Source organism: Lagopus muta, chromosome 7 (assembly GCF_023343835.1).
Source record: "Lagopus muta isolate bLagMut1 chromosome 7, bLagMut1 primary, whole genome shotgun sequence".
Classification (NCBI taxonomy): Eukaryota; Metazoa; Chordata; class Aves; order Galliformes; family Phasianidae; genus Lagopus; species Lagopus muta.
This window is the reverse complement of record NC_064439.1, coordinates 15,486,573-15,510,054: the sequence shown is the minus strand read 5'-3', so window position 1 is coordinate 15,510,054 and position 23,482 is coordinate 15,486,573. Positions and strand designations below refer to the sequence as shown.

At 39.2% G+C, this 23,482-nt stretch overlaps 1 protein-coding gene across 10 annotated transcripts in view; it reads right to left on the bottom strand.

Moving 5' to 3' along the window:
• Window positions 1-23,482, bottom strand: part of MPP7 (MAGUK p55 scaffold protein 7) — a 144,987-nt gene that overhangs the window by 93,080 nt on the left and 28,425 nt on the right. For 8 of the 10 annotated variants that reach the window (XM_048951974.1, XM_048951976.1, XM_048951975.1 and 5 more), the window contains one exon: window positions 6,719-6,885. In XM_048951974.1, coding sequence (XP_048807931.1) covers window positions 6,719-6,755 — 37 coding nt within the window. In that variant the 5' untranslated portion in view covers window positions 6,756-6,885. Of the gene's footprint in view, window positions 1-6,718; window positions 6,886-8,759; window positions 8,989-9,300; window positions 9,400-23,482 lie in introns of those variants that run through there. The other 2 variants (XM_048951977.1, XM_048951980.1) reach the window with 2 other exon arrangements.

The window sequence follows — 23,482 nt, the reverse complement described above, 5'->3', positions numbered from 1 at the left end:
TCTGTACAGAACCAGCAACTAACATGATTGTATCCTGTACTTAAAAAAAAAAGTTTACTGCTTAAAAAAAAAAAAAAAAAACTGATCTAATTTTCAAAAGATAGGGAAGACAGAGTAGCCAGATAGGCACAACATACAGGTCATCAGCGTCTGTGGAAAAATGTCTATCTTGTTCTATTTGCTAATTCATAAAGAAGCAAAATGCTCAAACCCTTGCAGGTGGGATTAATTAAAATATCAATGTTCTATTTTTTTCCTAATGAAAACAAGAACTTTGTCATGCATACCCTCAAAGAACAAGATTACATATTCAGTGAGGGCAGTACTGTATTTTAATTTTAAAATTGTACCCAATTTTTATTCCTCCAAACTGCAGTAATTTGTTAACCCACCTTAAAACAACATTATGACAGACAATGTTGAAAGCAAGCAAGCATTTAAGCCCACCACTTCTAAAAATATTATTCCCTTCAAAATGGAAAAGTCTTTAGTTTTGGAACTTGGCTACGGGAGCTAAAGAATCCGCAGTTGTTTGAAACAGTTATTGGTCTTTTAGGATTTGTCTCAACATGTGTATTTCAGATTTAGCATACCACATACCGGTGCATTCTGATTCGAGTTAAACAGTTGATCCCTTCTTGCACTCATACAGAGTAATACCAAGTTCTTGTTTGTACAGCTCCTGAGATCTGTTTCAAAACTGAAACTCAAAATATAATCGTGAGGCACTGTATCAAGAGAGATACTTGGAAAAATCATAAAATTACTTCCATAAGCTTACTGAAGGACTGCTTTCTGCAAGAATAACACAAATGTATAACTGATTTAAAGTGACCTATCAAGCTCAAATTAATAAGCAGTTTGTGGAAGGCTCGTACAAAGATCTGACGTGTATGTTTTCAGATACTCTTGGCCGCTCCAAAGAAGCCTGCATACTGTGACACCTTGAATAACCTTGACTAACTGACTGGTCCTTTGTACAGACGTCAGCCTGGGGAGTCTTAAGTATTTATATCTTGATCTTCATCAACACTAGAGGAGGCAATAGCAAGTATCTGGCAGGCACTGAGGAAAGAACTCATTCCAGTGCTAGATGTCAGAGAAGAATCGCCGGGCACGCTCGGCATGTTTAACTCTTTCTTTGCAGTTTGCAAGGTGTACTAAATGTGGCCTTTCCCATCTGCAGAAGGAGGCTATGATATCTCATGACAAGGCTGAAAAAAGACTTGCAGCAAGTTGAGACTGTTTACCTGGGGTTAGTTGTACCTACAAATACTGAAAGCACCATCTGATTACTGTATAGTTAAGCCTTTCATACCATGTCTTAAGAGTGGAAGGAAACATCCTGTAATCTCCATGACAGAGATGGCAGCACCAATGCCCCAAAACAGGCTTTAAAGTAGTGGTATCTTTTTAGTGCTGTATCTCATTGTATGACTGAGTTCAATGCTTAGCATTCAAAGCAAGTTATACCATCCCACCAGTCACGTACATATGCACATGCCTACAAATTTTGATGGAAAAATCTACAGAACTATATAGAAACACAAAAAGCTTTAAACAATCAAGTATACCATCTCTGTGGTATCAAAGGCAAGTTTATAAAAGGCAACTAACAGTGGTTACGTTTTGTATTTTACCCTTTACATTCCTAACCTGATTGAATTGTGGGTTTCACGTTTAACAAATACGTTATTTTAAGAGCAAAATCATATCTGAACTCATGTTCCATGACAGGCAACTTACAACTGTTAGCAGGGAAGCTTCTCAGTACCTGAAAGCAGTACTAAATTTCCTTCAGATTAACAGCTTTAGTTTTATTAAAACAAGCAATACTTGACCTGATGTTGGGCTGAGAAGCCACAGAACCTTTCATCTGACAGGAAAAACATACGATACGCTCTGCTAGCCGAGCTGGATCCCGGCACAGTTACATTTACGCGTTACAACATCACTGCCTGCTCCTGTCAAAGGATGTCTGACAGAAGCAGGAATTGTCAACTGTTTGTGTAATTACAGCTTCCAGTCCAACCAAAGTAGCTATATATTTAAGCCTTTGGTTAGAAACAATATAGGCTGCCATACTTTCACATTTGCCACAGAACTACACGTCGAGCACCAAGAAAAAAAGCGTATGTTCATGCCGACAGACCATTTGAATTTGAAGTTAAATTTGCATCCAACAACTGTAACAGTTTTAAAGAGTTTCCCACCAGTAAATATAGCTGCACACATTTTCTGATTCCATACTGCTGAATCAGCCTAGCATAAAGCATTAATCCAAACCAGAAGAGTTTAGAGAAATTTCATTCTACTTTGAACAAGTTTTCCAACACTCACCATAAATATGTTGAAATCAAAACAAATACCCTTTTCCCAACACCAGAAATTTATATTTTAAAAAATCTGAGAGCAATTAAAGCTAGCCATACGCCTCATAGTTTTCCACATCTTTCACATTAGTGTTAGCCTACAAGCCAGTTACTGCCTGTGGCAGCTGGAGATGGGGAGCTCTCAAGAAAACACGATAAAATATAGCTATATTTATTAATTCAGTGCAAGTCCTGCCTTAGCTAGAGTATCAGCTTTCATGCAGATCTAGCCATATCTGTGCACTTCAACGAGGTGAGAGTTTCAGCAGCCATGCAATCCCAGCGCAGACACAGCTCCGAGCGGCACACGGAGCCTCTGCTCTCACTGCTCACAGTGCAGCACAGCAGCACGAGGCAGCTCAGGCCAGGGCTCCACCGCCCTGCGAGCCTTTGCCTGGCAGCCGTCAAAGGAACCGCTACTCCCAGAAATCCTCCCCCCATCGTTCTCTTAAATTCTCTTTCTCTTCATCTCATAACAACGAATCCAGATCTTTGGCTACTGTTTTTTATTACATTTTTTAAATGGTCTGTAAAAACACAAGTCCCTGATTTCTAGCTCCCTCCTTCGGCAAACAACTGGCTGAAAAGGCTGAAATCTTCGGCCACTTCAGCTTCGTTTGCCCTCTGCCCCCCACAAGTATTTCTCATGCCCCCTCTTGGCTCCGCCAACTACTCCACTGTCATCACTGTTTCTTTCCCCTCTCTGCCTTTTTATCCTTTTCATTATCAAGCATTCTTAGGAAAAACTGTGTTGAAACTTGTAATCTTAGTAAAGTGTACCAGCTGTAAATAAAGGGAACGCATCCATCCCAAAATGGCCACAGCGAGGATAGATCTTTCAGTGTTCAGGTGATTAGAAAAACAACTTTGAACTTAGCACTGCTTGCAGCTCTCACTTCGCTGGCAGACAGCCCACATAGATGATGGAGCTGTCATATCACCATCATGTTTTAGCAAAATATTTATACTGGCGTTCACTACATGCACACCAATGGTATGCAGCCCTAGACAAAGTCCTGATAATTATTAAAGAGCAATAGGATATGCTACTTCAAAAATATCCTGTACTTCAAATAGGTTTCATAGCTTTATTTTGCATTATTACAAGACAGAAAACACCCAAACCAAGAGTATTTTAAAGCCAGGTGAATTTGTGATTTGGTTTGCAACAAACGTGGTTTTTCTCCATTTAAAAAGCTAATGTGTATTCAGTTTTATATGCCTATAACTGAAAAAATCTCTATCTGGCACAGCATTAGCTCCTTATATGTACTCAAGAAGGAGTTAATGTAAGCCTTGCACATTTTTACTGTCTATAACTCAAAATATTCAAATTCAAGAAACGCTTCTGACTTTCATTATACTTATGCAATCACACAGTTTTACTTGGGGATCAAACTTGGCCATTAAATGTGATTTTCCCACTGACAACACGTGAATCAGTAATATGAAGACTGCTTTGCACAGTCCTGTGCTAGTTTTAAAGGACAAACAGAGAAAGCATTTTTTAATTTGTCAGCTGAGCAAGCTTACCACAGGGTTGTGAGGAAAGAAATCTGCAACAACTTTACAATGTTTTTCACACTAAAACACTTCACAAAGCATAGTGATGTCATCTTGGCTCCACAAAAGTCAGCAATGAAGATGACATCAACTACTGTGAAGCCAGGATAGCAACCTTGAATCTCCTAAATCTGTGAATGCTAGACCTCAGACTTGCTTTACCGGCAGAAGTGCAAGTCTTTCTTCTCAGCCTTTAAACTCTGTGAGACAGCCTCACACACTGAGTTCAAGTAAATTTTTAGAACACAGAAAATGGTAAAACTTCAGATGCAGCCACACACAGGAGCTCAGGCCTCCAGTCAAGATGCTGGCTTTAACGTTACTTGGACCCAACACTGAAGGGACAGTAAGCCTTCAGGGAGGAGTAGGATTGCTCGTATGTTGTCAACAAGTTGAAAAAAGATATATATTGTGTGTGTGTGTGTGTGTGTGTGTGTGCATACACCCACGTGTGCACAAACATAAGCCTGTAACTCATAAGAATGTTTTTCATTTAAACATTTTATAACTCTTCTAGCTGGAAGCAAGCTACACAAATCTGGTTTGCCTGTTGACAAAGTAAAAGCTACACAACATTAACACAAATAGAACAACTTTTAGTTGCATAAAATGTTGCCCATCATGAGCGCTATCCTGCTTTTGATCATGATCTGATGTCTAAGAATATTAAAACAAAATAAACTTCAAACAGTCCACAACTTGCAAATGTTTCTGACACTTGCAGATGATGCATTTCTCTTTACTAATTCTCAGTAGAACTCTCGCTCATTTTCAAATCCCAGTTTACTTTTACTTCACCAGGTGAGAACAAATATAAAAATAAACTAGATTGGAGTTTTGTTTGAATGTGTTAATAAAATAGAGCCTTAGCAGACAGACTAAATGAAGCTGCTCCCCTACCCTAGAGGCACATTTGTACGGCCCCCATCAATTAATCTGCTAACTCCACTGCAGGAACACACACAGCCACCAGCAGTTCATGCAGTCAGAATGGAAGGACAAGAGGAAAGGTGGTCTGCCTGCCTTCCAATGGAGAACAACGAAGATAGGAACTGCTCCTCCCCCTTCTTTCTTTTTGTCTTTAATTTTATTTTATTAATCAAAGAGTAAGAACTAAAAAACAGCTCGGAGGTGGATCATGCTGCAGATTAAAAAACATTTGTATTACAATCAGGATAGAGAGCACAGTCTCTAGCATACTTTACTGTTAAGATTTCCTGGGACAATGTAAAGTTAATTAATTAGGGTGTGTGCTAAAAAGCAAAGTGTATTTGGAGAATCATACGCATTAAGCAGCATAATCAAACATTGTTTTTAGAGACAGTAACACACAATTTTAAAATTAGGAGTATTTTTTTCCCATCTGATGAAGCAGTTTTCTTTTTTCCTGTGAGTATGTCCATTACTAATACTTCTGGGCATATTAACTTTCCTTAAATAATAAACCTAGAAATATCATTAGCACCAAGCGCCAGTCATCACACATTCCCCCCCCCTACTATTCATCTCAAAATTGTCTTGAAACATCAGAAAGTATTTGGTCACATAATATTTAAAAACATAATAATGAGGCAGATTTTGGAAAGACACAAAAGATTATATGATAAAGGAAGCAAAGATCCACAGCGGAATATTAGCTCAGGATAGAGCTAACGTCTTCCAAAATTCAGGTATACTCAACAGCTTCAACAGCCACAGAAGTGAAGCATGTATTTTCATAGGGGAAAGAGAAGAAAAAGTAAGTAGAGGTAGAGCCTGGAGAGATGGTAGTCAAATCTCTCAAACACAGCAAGTGGGACAGAAAAGAGTGTAAGAAAACCAATAAAACCTGCTTCCAAATGATAGAACCATAGAATGGTTTGGGTAGGAAGGGACCTTGAAATGGTTAAAAACAGAAAAAAAAACAAAACAAAACAAAAAAAGAAACAGTAACAAAAATCCTCTTAAGATTCACCTTTTCAGCTAGCAGAAATCTTATGAGGACCTGAAGAGTGAGGGGAAAAAACAGTGCAGTAAACTATTCAGTCTATTTAAAATAATAATCAAATGCAGTTCCTTACACTGCTTTTTGGATTCATGACTTGAAATCTCCCTCTTCCTTTTCGAAATCCTATTAATTCTTGGGCATACAACTACGTGATCTAGAACAGCGAGCAGTGACCTCTCTACTGTAATCTCAGTGGGATGACCTATTTACAAAACATCTTTTAGAAAACAATAATGACTTTCTTTGCCCCTAGAATAGTGACAAAAATAATTGGCAGAGAAACTGCAACTGTAACTGCAAAATGAGATGTAACCTTTGAATAGAGCCTAATATTACTACAAAGAAGGTTAGAACTGTGCAAAATTACTTCTGCACTCCCGTTGCCTGCACTTGGTTAAAGGAACCGGACTCCAGTGTGGAAGGCAAGGGAAGGAAGAGAACTTGATACAGTATTTTTCTTCTCCTAATTTGTTAAAGAAGTGTCAAAACTAAGTAGTCTGTGTTCAGAAATAACTTCACTGATAAGTAACTCACAGAGGGGATAGTCTAGACTGCTGCAAATATTAAGGCATGTATGATATCATCATCTTTTTTCCTCCTCCTTTTTCAAGTTAACATTGTAGGAATCATTCCGGGGTGAATCCAAATTCTTCAGATCCATATATAGTACAGTGCTAATTTAAGCATCTGTTAAGACCATAATTAATTACATTATTTGATGATTTCTTGAAAGAGAGACTGTAGACTTAACAAATAAGCTCTGGAGGAAACGTGCAGTCCTCCTTGGCTTGCATACCTGTGTCACTTCCAGATCCAGTTGATAACGCTGGCATGATTTAGTCTGCAGAATATCACACACGAATGTCAAACTCGCACTCTGCGGCCAGAAGGCAGAAGTTAATTTCGGTTTAACTGCTTGCAGCCAACTTGTCTACCAAGATTTATGCAATCTCCTCCTTTCTCCTAGAAAGATCAGAAACAGAATTTTACAATTAAGAGCTTTGTTAAGCTGCAAATTATTACTGCTAATCAGCTACAAACTCTACCACAAAAGAAGCTTTTGATTTAATCTAAGTCTCACACAACCAACAAGCTTTTTGCACCTATATATGACTGCTAAGATTATCTCCGCAGGTGAAACAAGATTTACTTTTTTCACTCTAATCTATAATTGCATTCCACTGTAAAACCATCTTCACACATTTCTCTCATTTAAATGACACTCCAGTGTGTCTGGTATTTTGGAAAGAAAGCGTTCTTTAAAAATAAAAGCAGTAAATAATTTAAGTCATTCTAATTTTATTACTACTTCTCCCAGGGAAAAAATAATGCATAAATGCTAATTTATTGCATGTTTCTATTCAACTTCCTTTCAATACCTTTCAGTTGATTTGCAAATACAAAATACATGTCAGATCTTAATCTAGAAATATAAACTAAATTTTAAATGAAATTATAAAAGCCAGGACTGGAGCAAGCATTTATCCAGGGGAAATGGCAGCTTGATTTATGGAGCCATTCTCATGCTAACCATATAAGGATTCTTTCCTATAGTTCATTACCACGAAGTCACATTTTTAAAACAAACAAACAAAAAAGATACTTGTTTAATTATTGCACGAGCCTGGAGATACTAAACTTGGGTCTTCAAACAGTTCTTGAGGAAAACTCAGAGCAAACATAAGGAAAGTACGAACCGATTTCAAATATAAGTGCACAGATTTAAATTCAGGTATGTTAAAATATGAAACTGGAAGAGAAACTATGAAATTCTTTTCACAAGTTAAGTCTGGAAATGTTTACCTAGAGCAGGGCAGAGGCTGATGTGTTTGCAGGGAGAAGGAAGGGAGAGGGAGAAGCAGAAGCTTACAGAAAATAAGGTGTTTTCTTCAGGTTTCAGAAAACAAAAAGCGTCCTTGAAGAAAGAAGCCAGCACAGCTCTCCTCCAGCAGAAGAACATAAACAAACAGGAGAGCATTTTGTTGCTGCTGTTGCTGTTTTAGTTTCTATTTAATTTCTAAACATATTCATATTAATCAGAATGGCTTTTGAAGTCACGTTGGCTTCGAAAGTGCATATTTTGGACACATTCAGTTGGCAACAGCTTCATGAAGGAGTGATATACAGGTGCTGTAAACACTGTACGCTGTGCAACATTTTCTTTTTGCAAAAAAAAAAAAAAAAAAGAAAAAAAAAGAAATCCACACATTGCTGAAAACACTGCAGCATAGCAAGGGCCATCCACTCTGTTTTGTTTATATGAAGTTTTAAATCAATTATTAAGATACAAGTTAGCTGTTAACTCGTCCACCGGTGTAAGCCTATTGTTGAAGGAATCAGAAGAGGTTTTTTTATTCCCCCTAAGCGTTCATCTGAAGAATGATTTTGTATGTCAGCTTTCAGACCGAGCTAATCTGTTTGCCTGTCTGTTTTAAGAAAGTGAGCAAAGTGAGAGTTACAGCCTTAGACAACTTCTGCAACTGGAAGGATTACGTATTGTCTGTTGTAGGGGTGGCTGTGATTGTGTTTTTTGTTTGCTTTAGTTACAAAAGGTTGCGGAAATGAAAAAAAAGCTTTCACTAAAAATGCTGAATTTTCCAAAAAAACCTTCTTGTCCATCACATCAGTACAAAGCCTATCAGCTTGAACAAAATTTAAAACAGAGATAAGCAAGCGCTTCAGGGCAATAGACCAACTCACGATGACAAAGTTGTAAGAAACCAATCTATCTGCAAAGCCAGCCTGGGTGCAGCTCAGAAGGAAGGAAAAAAAAAAAAAAAAAAAAAAAAGAGGCATCACAGCCAAGGACACACTGTACAAATTAAAAAAGAACATACTTGGTTTGCACTAATTCTGCTTGTTTTCTTTTGACCACATACAGGAACCATGAAGGAGAACTCCTGCTCTGAGCTCACGTACAGCCCCCGGAGCAGCACACAGCTACAGCCACAGGGACGGATGGGAGCGCTTTCGGTTTTCATGTGCGCAAGAAACTTGTTCAAACAAAGGGATCTCCTATTAATGGGACGTCTTTCATGTATATGCAGTTTGAGGTACTTCGGTATACTAAAAAAGAAGGCCAATAAAAACAACACGTAAACACGCAAAGAATTCTCCTTAATGCTGATTATTAATTAGAACGGCGGGTTCGTCAAAAAATATTCACTGCGCAGTGTGGAAAGCGGAGCAGCTCGACATACATGTTGTGTATCCTGAACTCGATTTACTCCTGATTTTCCTTTATTTCACGGTAAATCATTCACTATTAAAGAATTCAAGTTTCTTATTATTTAAGAAACTTATATATCACATAAAGCTATTCCCTCCAGATCCTAAATATATATTAATGAAAAATAAATGACCTGATGAAATCCTTACCAGTAAAATGCTTAATATTTTGCTGGAATGGAAGGGCGACTTTTTTTTTTCTAACTTGCAAATTAAGGCACATTTTTGCAGCGATGATGTTATTTTCTTTGGCTCGCTTTGTTCCAAATGCTTTGGAAGTTTCTGCCGGAGCGCGGCCATCAGCACTGCTGGCTGCTGTATGGAATCGATTTGCTGCAACACAGCAATACCAGCTGTTACAGTATGTCCTGAGAGGGATTACCGAATATTCTTAAATTGAAGTTCAATCCATCTTTCCATAAAAATTAGAACCAAAAGCCAGGAACGCAACAGCAGTATCAAGTGCACCTGAGGCATTTACAATACCCAACAGGACCGTTACGACCAGCCTCTAAAAAGGGCTTATTTTTGAAATTTCATTATTCCAGCCGTACCTTGCTTCTATATATCACACTGTATCAGATTCTTCTGGCAGCCACCGCGTGGAAACAGTGAGCCAGGAGCGGCGGCTCCCGCCGGCCGGCCCGCGCCGCTGCTGCCACCTCGCGGCCTCACGGCGCCGCAGCTCCCGCCGCAGCTCGGGGAGCCGAGAGCCGAGGAGGCGGCTCGGGAAGGGAGCGGCGGGAAGATCGGAAAGCTTTCCACTCCGCACCCATTCGGGCTCCTATAGGAAAGGCGTTCCTAGCTGCAGTTCAATTAAAGGCATCCAAAACAATTCACCTCTATAAAAACACGTTCCCCTCGCCTTCAGATAGCTCACGGACACTACACGAGCACGGTAACCAAACCAGACGCGCTTCAGCTCCTTACGGCAATGTAAGAGATGGCGGTGCTGAACGCCCTGGTTATAAACGGCTCCTGGGGACACCTTCACAACACAGCCATACAATGACAGCTCTCCAACGGAACGGTTTTCCTGCGTCTCACACGAACAAGAGGCCCCTCAGTAGGATACAAAGGGAAGGGGATAAATCCGGCTCCCCACTACCTGCATTACATACAGGAAAGAAGATGAGACCAAAGGGAGACATGTACAAGCGCTAAGGCAAGCAGACCTACACACTGTGTCTGCTGGAGCTCATCTACTGCCTTTGGATGGAAGGGACCCCATTAGCCACAGGCACTTAATTTTAGTCAAGTTATTTAGGTAGGAAAACCCATTCAAATCTGGCTTTACAGCTAGCATCAGGCTTTGCAGACAACACTCATCAAGACTTGGTTTTATGTTCAGCTCCCCATCCAAACCTTAATAAACTGCGTAATACTTCTGTCTGAAAGTCTGCCTTACAAGTTACTTAATATTTTGGCACTATAATGAGTATAAATACATTTCCTTCACATTTTAGAGGCAGGTTGATTATTTGAATTGACTTAAGACAGTTAAGATGTAAAAAGCATGAACCTAATAATGTTCCAATTCGGGTAAAAAAACATAAAAAACAGGTTGTTTGATATAAGAAACCCACTCAGCCTGTTCTTCTAAAGGATGCTACAGTTATGAAGACTATAACCCTCATTTCCAGAACTAAAACAGCATGCCTGCAAATGGTATTCGAACCACCAGATAGAGATTTCATGCAGAGACAGGAAATTTGACAGCCATTTGGTCTTGCACTCATTGTGGGGCCTCCAGTAATTGAATAACTAGGGACATGTATACAAATCTCCTAAACCTAGTCAGCACAGGAAATTGCCAAAGGAGGTTTTCTAGACTGGGGGAAAAGTAAATCTGCTACGGTAGACAAAATATTAATTGAGAGTGGTGGTCTGCTCTTCAGGAAGATGAAATGAGGTCTACTCCATCACAGAGTCTCCGACGGTCTTCTAGAATCAGTTGTGGCTCTTAGCTGCCCTCCAAAGCTGGTCTCTATAGGTAGCGTAAGCACATCGTCAGCAGGAGCCCACAGAAAAGTCAACCTGAAGTGCTGCACAGAGCACGAGTGCCTGTGACTTCAACTGTGTCCCAAACTGAAAAGGACAACAGCTGCCTTGACTGACATCAATGCCGTCACATCCCTCTTCATCCACCAGATGAATGTGGGGATTCTGTATAATATTTTAGGATACTACATTAGCGCTTTCCATTTTGTGTGGCTTATACAAACATTTAGCTTACACCATGGGGAGTTCAGATATAATCACATTTTGAGAGTAAAAACAGAATTTTCAGTTTCAAATTTAACTATGAAGCCCAAAACTTCAGAAAAGAGACACCTCTGGTCTCTACTTATGGGAAAACTTTTACAAATGGAAACATTCCGCAAACATGTTCAAGTAACAAAAGGTAAAAGCCAACCTTCATAAGAAGGAACTTTTTTACTCGTAATACAAAACTAACTAAATGACTCTGATAAGCATTTACCTGTAACTCCCACTCATTTGATACAACATGCTTCCATGCAAACTAAATACAGCTGGGAGGGATACTCAGCCCAGAGGTTCCTATCTGCTCCCAGCACCTCTACACTTGACTGGAAGTCCCTAATTTCAGAGGAGGAAGTGCAGAAATCAGATTAGCCATATACTACAAGAGATACTGGAAACTTTTTCCAGTGGTGCTTAGCCAGCCTGCCATGACACTATTCTGAAAGGGCATTTCATTATAAAACCTAATGCATATGGCTTTTAATTGGTCAAATATGTTATCTTTTGGGGAAGATTTTTTTCATCATCCCTGAAGTTGATGTTTATGTATTGCTTGAAAGCAATATAGATTCACTTCTGTGCTGAATTAAAAAAAAAATAGAAAAAAACTCTTATATAGAAAGAAGTATTTATCACCTATACTGAGAGAAAAAATAACCCAGTAAAAAATGAATCTCAGTATCTTGATTAGAATTTCTCCACCAATTTCAGAGACCTTCAAACAAGGTAACACCTGAAGGTCCTGCAGTCTACCTCACAAGATGTCAAGTGTAATTTATTCATCCTACATGACAAGTTTTAAATTGTTGCTGCATTAAAATATAGCTTTGTTACATGCAAAATGCACTCAATAAAAGCAGCACTAGATAAAATTGCAGTAGTGGCAAAACCATTCACAACGTGCACCTCTGCTGTCTTTAGCACAAAAAAAAAAAACCTCATGAGCTCTGTTCAGACTCAGAGTTTACACGTCAGTGTAGGAATTGAGCACATTCCTTTAAATACATACTCTAAAGCTACCAGTTTAATTTAAAACAGCATCAGAGTAGTTGATGTCAGATACTCTTAGACAGATTCCATTTTTTGCAAATAAAATGTACCGACTGACAGAATAATATTAGTTTAATAAGCTATTTTAATAAAGCTATTCACTAAAATGTGACCTAAGCTATGTCTGACATCAAAGGTGCTCTGTGGGTTTGAGTTACTGGTTTGGATACACTCTTAGCACTTTTCCCCTAGCTGCAAACCATTCCTTTTCCTGGAAAAAAACAAAACCTGTCAGCAGGTACCACAGCCTCTCCATTAATTACCTGCACAAACAGTTTTGTTCTGGCACGGTTTCTTGACAATCTTTTTGACAAACTTTAGCTGAAGTAAATTAAAAGACTCCAAAATACTGAAAAATTGAGGGCTCCTTAGCAGACAACGATATGCTTTGTACCAAAGGGCCCTGCAACTCCTATTTTAGAAATGCATATATGATATTAAAATATGGATTATTATTCTATATTTTTGGGTGGTCCTATGTGGAGCAAGGAGTTGGACTCGATGATCTTTGCAAGTTCCTTCCAATTTGGGATATTCTATGAGTACTATAATGCAGTTTGATTTCAAGTCTACAAAAGCTGATGGAAAATCTCCAACTAATAGAAACAAAAACAATATTAAGGCCATGCTTAATAAGACAACAAATATATCACTGAGTTATTCACAGTTGAGCAAGCTGTTTGTGTCAGCAATATATTGAACATCATAGTCATGAGGCTCAAAGAACATCCCACGTCCAAAAAATCATCCTCAGAAACAGGTGAACACACAAATACTATTATTTCAAATTCAGAAACATCCCGCAATGGTATTAACGTGTTATTTTTCCAAACTCAGAAATTTTTACACCTCCAGAGCCAAACTGAGAGAGAAGGAGGGGGGCTGGAGGGAGCGTTTTACAGCGCTTCCATATGTTATGTTTGTTTCCATAGCAGACTGAGAGTTTGACTACCTTACCTTTTCTACATTACTTCATCTTCCAAACTGTTATTCTTTGTTCAACACAACTTTCTACAATTCATTTCTGTCAAAATGTGATACTTTTTTTTTTTTTTTTTTTAGATGGGAAAGAAGATTGGGAGAGGGAGAACAGGAATGAAAAAGTAAACATTATGTATTTCTTTCCTCTGAGAGCAAAAGTAGAATGAACTCCACTTTCTCAACATACTTTTATCCAAAAAACAAACAAACAAACAAAAGAACTTTTTTTAAATGTTAAGTTTTAACACTTAATGAGCAATCTGAAAAGTACATGCTTTTAGCTCAAATTTGGAAAATATCTTGATTTAAGTGATAATTTATTAGTTGCATCTTGAGTATGAGTAACAAAAAATTTCCTTACACCTACAGGTGCAGTAAAAGTGAAGTACTGCACATGGACAGGCAGCATCTAGTGGGAGGAAGCATGCACATTTGACTTCCAGAAATTTGCAAGCATTGCAAGCCAAGTTGCTGTGGGATGCTAAGTCTGTAAAAGAAAACAAAGTTGAAGCTGAATAGCAATGACATCTCCCAGGGCCCCTGCACTATTAGTACTTTAAGCATGCCAGGCACTCCTTGCAGTCTTCTCTTCCCTGTAAGCTCCCCGTCACCGTTCTTCAGCCCAGCATCTTCCAGTTATCAGATTCCAGCTAGCTCCAGAACGCTTATCTGAAACTCTCCTCATTCCTTTTCTTCTTTGCAAGCACTGTGGTTGCCCTGCCATCAGCTCAGTGTGTGACCTCACTCAGGACACGCTTCCTAACACTTCTGTTTTCATTTCCGCATTTCCTTCCTTTCAGAAGGGAACATTCCTCCTCTCAGCCCTTGCTGTCCCAATTCCACCTTGTTCCTTGCTTCACACCTCTATCCATCTTCCTCTCCTCCTTGTGTGGCACTGCTATGTACTCACTATTCTTGTTGTGAACCCATGGTACTTTACTAACAAACCTTTACCCCTTTCTTCACCAACATCCCCATGTCCTTGCATGATAGCAAAGACTGTAAGGGAAACAAAACTCCTACATTCTCCATTTCCACTCCTAACACTGCCTCATCTCTCTATTGTTCTTTTATTTTTCTACTTTCCAAACCTAACTTCACTTTCCAAATCTCTTCTTCACGAGCAAGTCCTAGCTTTTCTACTCTGCAAATCTCAAATTGTGATTATATACAAGGAGATAGGGAGATTGTTCTGCCAGCAGCTCTGCACCCCCAGGCTCTACGTGCCCTCATAGCAGGACTTCCCAGTGCTCTGACTTGCATATCTATCAATGCACGGTAACATCTGGGACATTACAATTTTAGAACCAACCATATCATTGCCAAAGTTGCACACTGTCATACAGAGAGACACAGTTAGAGCTCACTTTTACTGCAACACATCAAGCTTGAGCTACTCCATGAGTACAGACACTTTAATTACATAGGAATTTAACTAGCAAAAAAACAACAGACCTATTAGATTTAAAGACAATTGTTAGATCTTGTCTTGCCAGCCTGTATGGCCTAAGTTACAGTCCCACTGCAATTAAGGTGCCAGTGCTGACATTCAAGTCTTATTGTCAAGTTCAAAAGCGATTTAATTCAGATCTGAGTTAGTGATGGATGAAGAAGAGTGAGATTCAAGGCCAAAGGTAATGTATGGTGAGTTCACATGAAGTGAAGACAAATTCTCAGATTTCACTTCATTAGGCCAAAAAAATCATTTGACAAAAAAAAAAAAAAAAAAAAAAAAAAAACCAAACACATTCAATCTTTATGAAGAAAATAATTTAAAATGATAAAAGATCAATAAACACAAATGTTACAGTACTTAACTTGGCAGCATTACCTACATGAAGAATTTTCTCTGTTTTTCTTGTTCAACTCACAGCTTAATACATTACTTTATGTATGTAAAAACCAGGAAAACACAGGATATGCAATGAGTCCAAGTTAATGTTGCTGTTGGAAACTTAATGTTTGCATTTCCTGGATTTTGCAATTTCAACTACGTGAACAATACTGCATTGATTCCATTTTGGCATTTGCTACAAATACCAAAGTATTTTTCTTATTTTGTCTGAATCTGAATAAATTAGAGAGCTAAGCAGTTTGATAATGAGCATTTGATGTTTTTAGTTATTCGTAGTGGTGTCTCCAACTTACATACATTGCAGTTTATTAGCCAATCACAAAGGTGGTGCCATATAGATCAGAAAGTATACCAGCTCCAGCAGGTGTACCTAAGTAAAGTTATAGAAGCATTTTATTTTTTTAAATCAATGCTTTTGAAATTAAAATATTGTGAATTTAGAAGTTTTGACAAAGCAACGGAAAACATTCTACAGTAAGAACGGTAATTTGAGATGGTGTCACTGCAGATTCCCTAATAGCACTCAAAATTAAAACAGGAATGTGCAGTTACTGTACACTTCTTTATAAGAAGGTATAAAAGAGGCAGTTCAGTCTTCCCTCTGGACTCAAAAACTCTGAAAAATAGAGAGGTGGAAGGTAGCTGAGATCAGCTGAAGTACAGCTACTAGAGAAACCACTTATGTTGTACAAAAATTACAGTTACTGCATTGGTCTCCTCCAGTGCAGATGGATGCTGCTCCTTACACGTGTACCCTGGGATGGGAAGATAAGGAAGAAAGCAGTGGCTCGTGTTTATCTGGCACTCTCAGCTTCCACTTTGACTGATGACACAAAGGCACAATGCTGACAGAGCTCGGGTTGGATATATTTTTCTAACCATTCTGCACTTTCCAAATTAGGTAAATGTACAAAATACTATGTCCTTCAAAAGGAAGGAAACCAATAAGCTGCTGGTTATCTGACACCTGCTTCATTCTTGCTACTCACTGCACCCAAAGCCATCCTACAAAAGTCCCACTGAAAACCAATGCTGAACTGCACCTTGCAGACCTTGTGCAGGAATACCTACTGCATGGAGGCCACTGTCACAGCGATCACTCCTGAGCAGCAACTCACATCAGAGTATTGAAACACATCCTGAGTCACTGGGATGTCCTTGACCACAGAAACCCTACTGCTAACTGAGCAATCGTGCCCTCTTGTGCCCAGCTGTGTGGCTGGCTTCTATACGGCATATTGAGAGGCAAATGCTCACAGCTGTGCTGTAAAACTAACCTCAGTACTTCCCAGCCAAAAGGCTATGACAGAGATGCTAGCATTAATACAGACTTACAGAAAGTTATACACAAAACCTTACAATGCTGCATTGCATACAGTACAGGTGAAAATTATGTAGGCTGTAGCTGAATTTGTCTTAATAGACGTTGAAATCTCAGGAAGATCAGAGAAGTAAATAGAAATAAAAACCCACAGAGCATTTTATTGGAACTCTGGAAACTGTCTCAGCAAGAGCGGAGGTGCTACAGTTCCCTTAGACTGCAGTAACCTGTGAGGTCTCCAAAATCCAGTGAGGCTGAATGGGAAACACTGAGGCAGCATGCAGAAATGTGTATTTCTGAGCAATTCACTGAGGTGATGAGATGGATGGTGCCTTGCCACAGCTAGTAAAGAACTATGACACTTCTGAATCCAGTGTTTATGATGAAGATACCAGAAGAAAAAGAAAACAGAATTAACCAGCTTATGAACACCAGAAGTGGATGCACTGCAGCATCTCAGACAGTGGTGGTAATGCAGACTGACTGATACTTACAATGGTACATGCAACAGTCTGAGGCAAGAACAACAATGGAACAACAGTCATTGTTTTCAGGTTCAAGGGACTCTAGTGTGACTCATGCCCACATAACTACCCAGAGAGAGTCCCAAAAGTCAAAGCATCTATGTTTTGAACAGCTCCTCAGCCTTTGCCAGCTTTCCCCCCCCAGAGGACATTACTGTGCCCCTCCCTCCTGTGGCAGCAGACTTGCTCCCTGCTCCTGGGCAGATGGCCTCACCAGCAAAATCGCTGCAGATAATCCTGTTTATGCAGAACAAAACACAATCCCCTACTTGGCACACAGGCAGACCCCAGTACAGGCCTGAGTTTATTGCTCCACCTGTGCAGAAACTCATTCTGATACAACATTTTCTGGGTCAGATTTTGTTTGGTTGCTTTCTTGATTTCTTTTTCGTTTGTTTAACAGCTAAGAAACAGATCTCCTCCCAGTGCCACTCTCCCAGCCACTTTCCTGCTCTTCAGAACAATGCTGCATGAAAGACTGATACTGCCTTTCTAAACTTAAATACCTACAGAAGTGTAATGTTTTCTGAGGATTTGCAAAATTGAAGATGCTGCAATGCTTGAAGAAACACAAACAGCCAGGGAGGATGCTCTTTCCTACTGCTTCCTACAGGGACAGGAGGGAAAGGATGGTGTAGCAATAACTAGAACTGGAAATTATTGGAAAGACGCCCACTTCTCCCCCTTTCTCAACCTACAATAATTTTTAGTGCTCTGTACCACATCACCAGCAAGGTCTTACGTTATTAATGACAACTACAAAGAGCTCAGGTGACAATTATGTAAACAGATGATACTGGAATGGCAGTGTACGTCTACATTAATCATTGCTGTCCTGACCATAGCAGCTACACAACACTGACAGAGAGGAAGCCTGCTGCCTGCGATGGCACAGAGCAAGGCTCAAACAATATCAATATCCAGCTTTTGAAAAGTTGCTGCTTGCTACAGAGAGTTCCATAAAACAATTCAGAAATTAGCTACACATGTAATAGCCATCATCTTCACCAAAAGATTTTGTCTGCACCAAGTAAGAATAAATACAGTAAACTCCTCTTGAACTGCTGCTACCTCTTCACGTGGTTTAATACATTGTGCACATGTACTCACAACCAAGTGGTAATATCTTGAAGAAAGGGCTGGGTTGCTCACCTCATGTTTGCCTTTATGAATCATTCTTGTATAACTGAAGTTCCCCTCAACTTTCCAGACAAAGCACGTTACAGACAGCAGAGGGAGCTCCTGCACTTTTCAGTCAGTCAGTACGGATTTCCGCTTTGGTAACAGAGCAATTCTCATTTCATGCCACACGTTTGAATCCAGTCACTTAATAAGTGCACAGCAAGAATCGAGTGGAAAATAAGAATTAGGCACGACTTACAAAAAAAAAAAAAGTTAAAATAAGTTTATATCCTCGCTCATTGTAAACTTGGTCATTTTCACATTACGTATTGCAAAGCTGAAATCACATTGCCTGCAAGCTGCTCAGTAAAAGTAAAGTAAAAATCACATGTTCTGTAAGCAGTGACATGTAATAGGTACGAATGCCCTAATGCAAAGGAGGGCTTTACCTGTCCTTCTTCTTTAGCTAAGTTGAACACAAGTCTTGCCTAGAACCATAAGAAAATAAGGAACTAAATGAAGTTAGGAAAAAGAAACCACAAAATAAGGAAATGTTTACAACTAATTTACAAAATATGACAATATATATATATATTTACAAAATAGTTCTATATTCTGCAGCAGTTGTGTGTTTTTTCTTTTTAAGGAAGTAGCACTTGGGTTAGGATAAATCACTTATTTTTCTGCTTTTCTACTGAAGATAAATGAAACGTATTTCACAGATTTTTTTCATCTAATCCCATTATATTATAAAGGTAATATTATCCAAACAGGATAATGTTACCTTATCCAAAATAAGTGTAGACCACAAAGAAGTCCCAGAGGACAACAGAACTTTTCACAGCCTTCTCCATCAGGATACGTTTCTTGGACCTTAGCAGGTTCATCACAGTGGTACCTGTTACATTTCATAGTTTGAGGGAAAAATCATGGAGGGAAAACAAAAACTGAATTGGATACTGAAAAGATTTTTCTCCAGTGAATTTCTAAGTAACTTCTGTTCAAAGTACACATAGAAAGCAAATTGCTCAGTTTGCAATTGAACACACTTTAATTATGGGGATAACCTGTGTTTTGTTTCAGTGAAAATGAACTCACACATGTGAGATTCTTATGTGTTTTTTCTTTAATTAAGAACTACTTACTGCATCTGAAATAAAAACCAATAGGAGGGTGAAACTAGATGATCATTATGGTCCTTTTCAACCCAGGCCATTCTATGATTCTATGATGTATTTCCAAGTCTGAGTCAGTCCTTTATTTTTTAAATATTTTTATTTTTACCTCCAGCAGTCAGTGAAGGATGCCCAAGGAATTTGCTCGCCCTGCAATAAGTTACTTTGTGAAAGCTTGCTAGAAAGCATATGGCAGTTTCCAAGAGGAAAGTTTTTAAGACGTACAACACAACGTGCCATCAACACAGGGAATCATTTATTTCAGTTTTCCACTGGACTGAGATCCAAGCAAGCACTTTGGCTTCCCATTTCATGTCCCTTCCTGCTATTCTGATGAACATCTTCAGCCTTCCAGGTTCCCAAGCCTGTGATTTGACTTTGATATACATTAAATTTTTGCCTAGGAAAAGTGGTAACATAATAGATTCCTTCCCAAAACAAATAAAGCAAATTTCTTCCGCTCTTTACTGAACTCTGTATTAGCATTTCCCACACATCTCTCAGCTTAATCAGAAATCTAAAACTTAGCAGCATCATATTCCAGCAAACAATTAGCCATCTGGTTTATGGAACTCCTAATTTGAGGATCTTAATATTCTTGAATGAACGATTTTGCTTAAAAGCAGGATTGATATGCAGTGAGACCTATTCATAAATGACAAAATCAGCCTAACTGCAGTAGTCTGTACACCAAAGTCTGGAAATCCGGCCTCATGATAGAGAAAAATCATGCTTAGAATTTCCCCTCGCATCCACTATGACCTTTAACTGAAGTGTTGAAGGAGAAGAGGAAGAAAAACAGTAAAATGAGCAGTAATACGTGCTGCCAAATTTCACATCACTGTCAGCTTTTACAGTATAGCAATATAATTATGTGGTCTAAATTTCATACCGTTACATAATTACTCTTCTCACTCATCAGTAGGCTTCAGATTTTTGGAAAATATTATACAGTATATGCTACTTTTCATGGTAAATTATTTGACAAAATATCACTGCCACAGCTCGTTCCATTTATGGTGGTATGATTAAAACACTAAAAGTTTTGACGTGTCACTTAATTTCCACAAATACTGTAATGTAAACTCTAACATTATACACTATTTTAAACAAACTTTTGAATCTAGGAGTTAATTTTTTTAAAAGTTATTAAGTGGATACAAGAAGATATTTCCTCGCAGTGCAGCCCAGCAGCTGGAAACAAAACAAAATACCGCCTTTCAACCAAAAGCCATGCAGGAGGGTCGAGGAAATGGACACACAGGATCACATAAACTCTGTGGAAGGGTGTTTCAGTGCAGTCTGAATTTTGCATCCAACATCCCGCTGGTAAAAACAACCAAACACACTGAACACATCTGGCACTCTGCTGTTAGGCAGATGGACTAACAGGCTTGGTTAGAGCTTGTCAGATAAACCTTTGCTAGGAACGCTCGCAGTATTAGACACTGTCATAAGGAAGCCTGCAGCTGGGAAAGTAAGGAGGCAGAGCAGAAGAAAAACTTGCAAAGCAAAGGTGTGGAATTGAAAAATTGCACCCACTGACACTCATCAATGCTTGCTGAACATTTATGGAGATCAAACAGTGGATGTCAGCACAGTGAAAGCTGGACTGCGTGGGCAACATTTTCCTAGCAGTGATGCCATCAGAGCAGCTGTGACATAGTGGGTCAGCTCCACCACTGTAGATTTTTACAAGCACAGCATGCAGGCTTTTGTTCATTGCTGGTGAAAGTGCATAGCTAACAGTGGTGAGTAAGTTGGAAAAGAGTGTTTTGTAGCTGTGAATTTGCTCTTTCAAATAGTGTTATTGTGCTCTTTGTAGCCATTGTGTTTTCCATGAAAATAAATGGGAAGCATTACTTTTGGACCAATGTACAATCCCAGCCACATCACATTATTTGCAAATGGACCACGTACACAAAACTGAGTAGATAAATGATAATAAATAATAAACACAAAGGAGAAACAAGAAGTTAACCACACGAGATGTACATGTGAATACATGCAACAAATCAAAAGTGCATTTCAAAAGCAGAGTGCGCTCCTGTGTTGAACACCTATCATACATGTTGACACAAGAGATGGTGAACAAGAATTATTAAACTTTCACCTCTTTCGGGAATGCAAAACTCCTTCAGGCAAACTGCAAACCTATCAAAACATATCAGGAATTTTCGTGATGCAAGAGAATTGCTGTATTAATAAGTGGTGTTTAGAGAGAAAAATAAAACCCGCCACACCTTTCGTACTGATGAATAATATTAGAATAACCACAGCGGGCATGGTCCAGCAGCTCAGCCTCCCCACATTCAAAGACTAACAGCAGCTCTTACAGAACTCCTAACACACGCTCCATCCCTGATAACGCTGTCACTTCATAGCACGAAAGACCCAAAGGCAAAAGATCTACAGCATGCTGAAGGAAGAGAGGAAAAAACCCAAGGCTATTAGTCTTGTGGTGTGCTTGCATGGTGCTTGTCAAGGTACAAGTATTTATTTGAAAGATGTGCAGCTACATGAGGAGCAAGTTAGAAAAATAGAAAGAAAAAAGATAAGGATGTGGAACTAACAAAGCCTCTGGTTGTATATTTAACTGAGAGCAAGGAAGTAAGCACACCAACTAGGCACTCCCTAAGTTTCTTTGTAACAAATAAAGCCACCCATAAGGCTGTCCAACACCAGGTGAAGAGGTGCTGAGCTGAGCTAGGCACTGTCCTCATCCCTTTGCTTCCTGAGACATAAGGAATCAGAGCTTGATTCCCAGAGTCAAATGCCTGCAAGTAAGCAGCACACCCCTTGTGCTCCTCAACAGCAAAAAGCAGCCACCACCTCCCAGAAGCGGCTGAGCAGCACCTGCGAAGGGCAGCAACATTTCTCATTCTCTCCACAGGAACAAGAAAAGCAAGAGCTGTCTGTAGGAAGCAGCCACTTCATTAAGATGCAGCTCAGCAAGGCAGGTGCCAGGATCTATTGCAGCCACACAGCCACAGCGCCGTGCTTGGAGCTCAAAGACGACATTGCAAATGCACAATATTGAGCTTTGGGAGTGAAGATTTAGGGATCTCCATGAAGCACCCAACACTTTCCCAAAGAGGAACTCTGATGTCATGTGACGGCAGGCTGAAGGCCACAAGCCATGGTTAATTCATCCCTTTGTATCACACACATTTATACAGACATGAACTTCTATACTATGTACACGCTTCCTATGCATCTTTCATGTTATCTGCCAACCCCAAATAAACCCACTCTCGCCCCTGAGTTTTGGCCAATCTGCAAAACAGTCTTTATGTGCCTCAGAGTGAAAGAAAAACATGAATTTACCAGAGGGCAAATAACATCCTCAACCACACTGAAAGCTAAAGGATGGCCTGAAAACATGGAACAGACTAGTACTATCAAGTGAATTCACAATCAAATTTATACACAAACTTTGCTCAGGATATCTGCAATACCCAGCTTCATCACAACATCCCACCTAGAAGTAGAAAGTTGCTCTGCTTATGAAAAATCTAGCAAGCACATATTGAAGCAACTTAAGTTCCCAGTACACACTACATCCGAGCTCACACTTTGCAATCACAAATAGTTGTTCTCCCTCCTCATCCATTCCCCCACATCCCCATTTGGCTCACTGCACAGGACAAGCCCTGCTCACTGAGAGCTCACTTTGTACTGACACATGGGCCATACATCTTGCAAATATATATATATGTATGTATAACATATAAATAAATGCATTTCAAGCTATACCTGTTATTACAAGTGCTTCATCAGATCTCAGACTGACTACAAGTAAGAACCTAAGCTAAGATTCAGAAATATAGACAACTATATAGTATAAGTCCAACAACAGAATCAACTACAAGAAGCTAAAATGCATACTGAGTTTTGTGGAGCATCACACCAGATTACCAGCAGCCTTCTGAGATATGCTGAGAATATTTCTTTCATTTTAAATTACTTAGTTCAACAACTAGCCTAAAATCCAAGAGAAAGAGGAGGAACTTTAACACAGGAACGCTCACTTTAATTT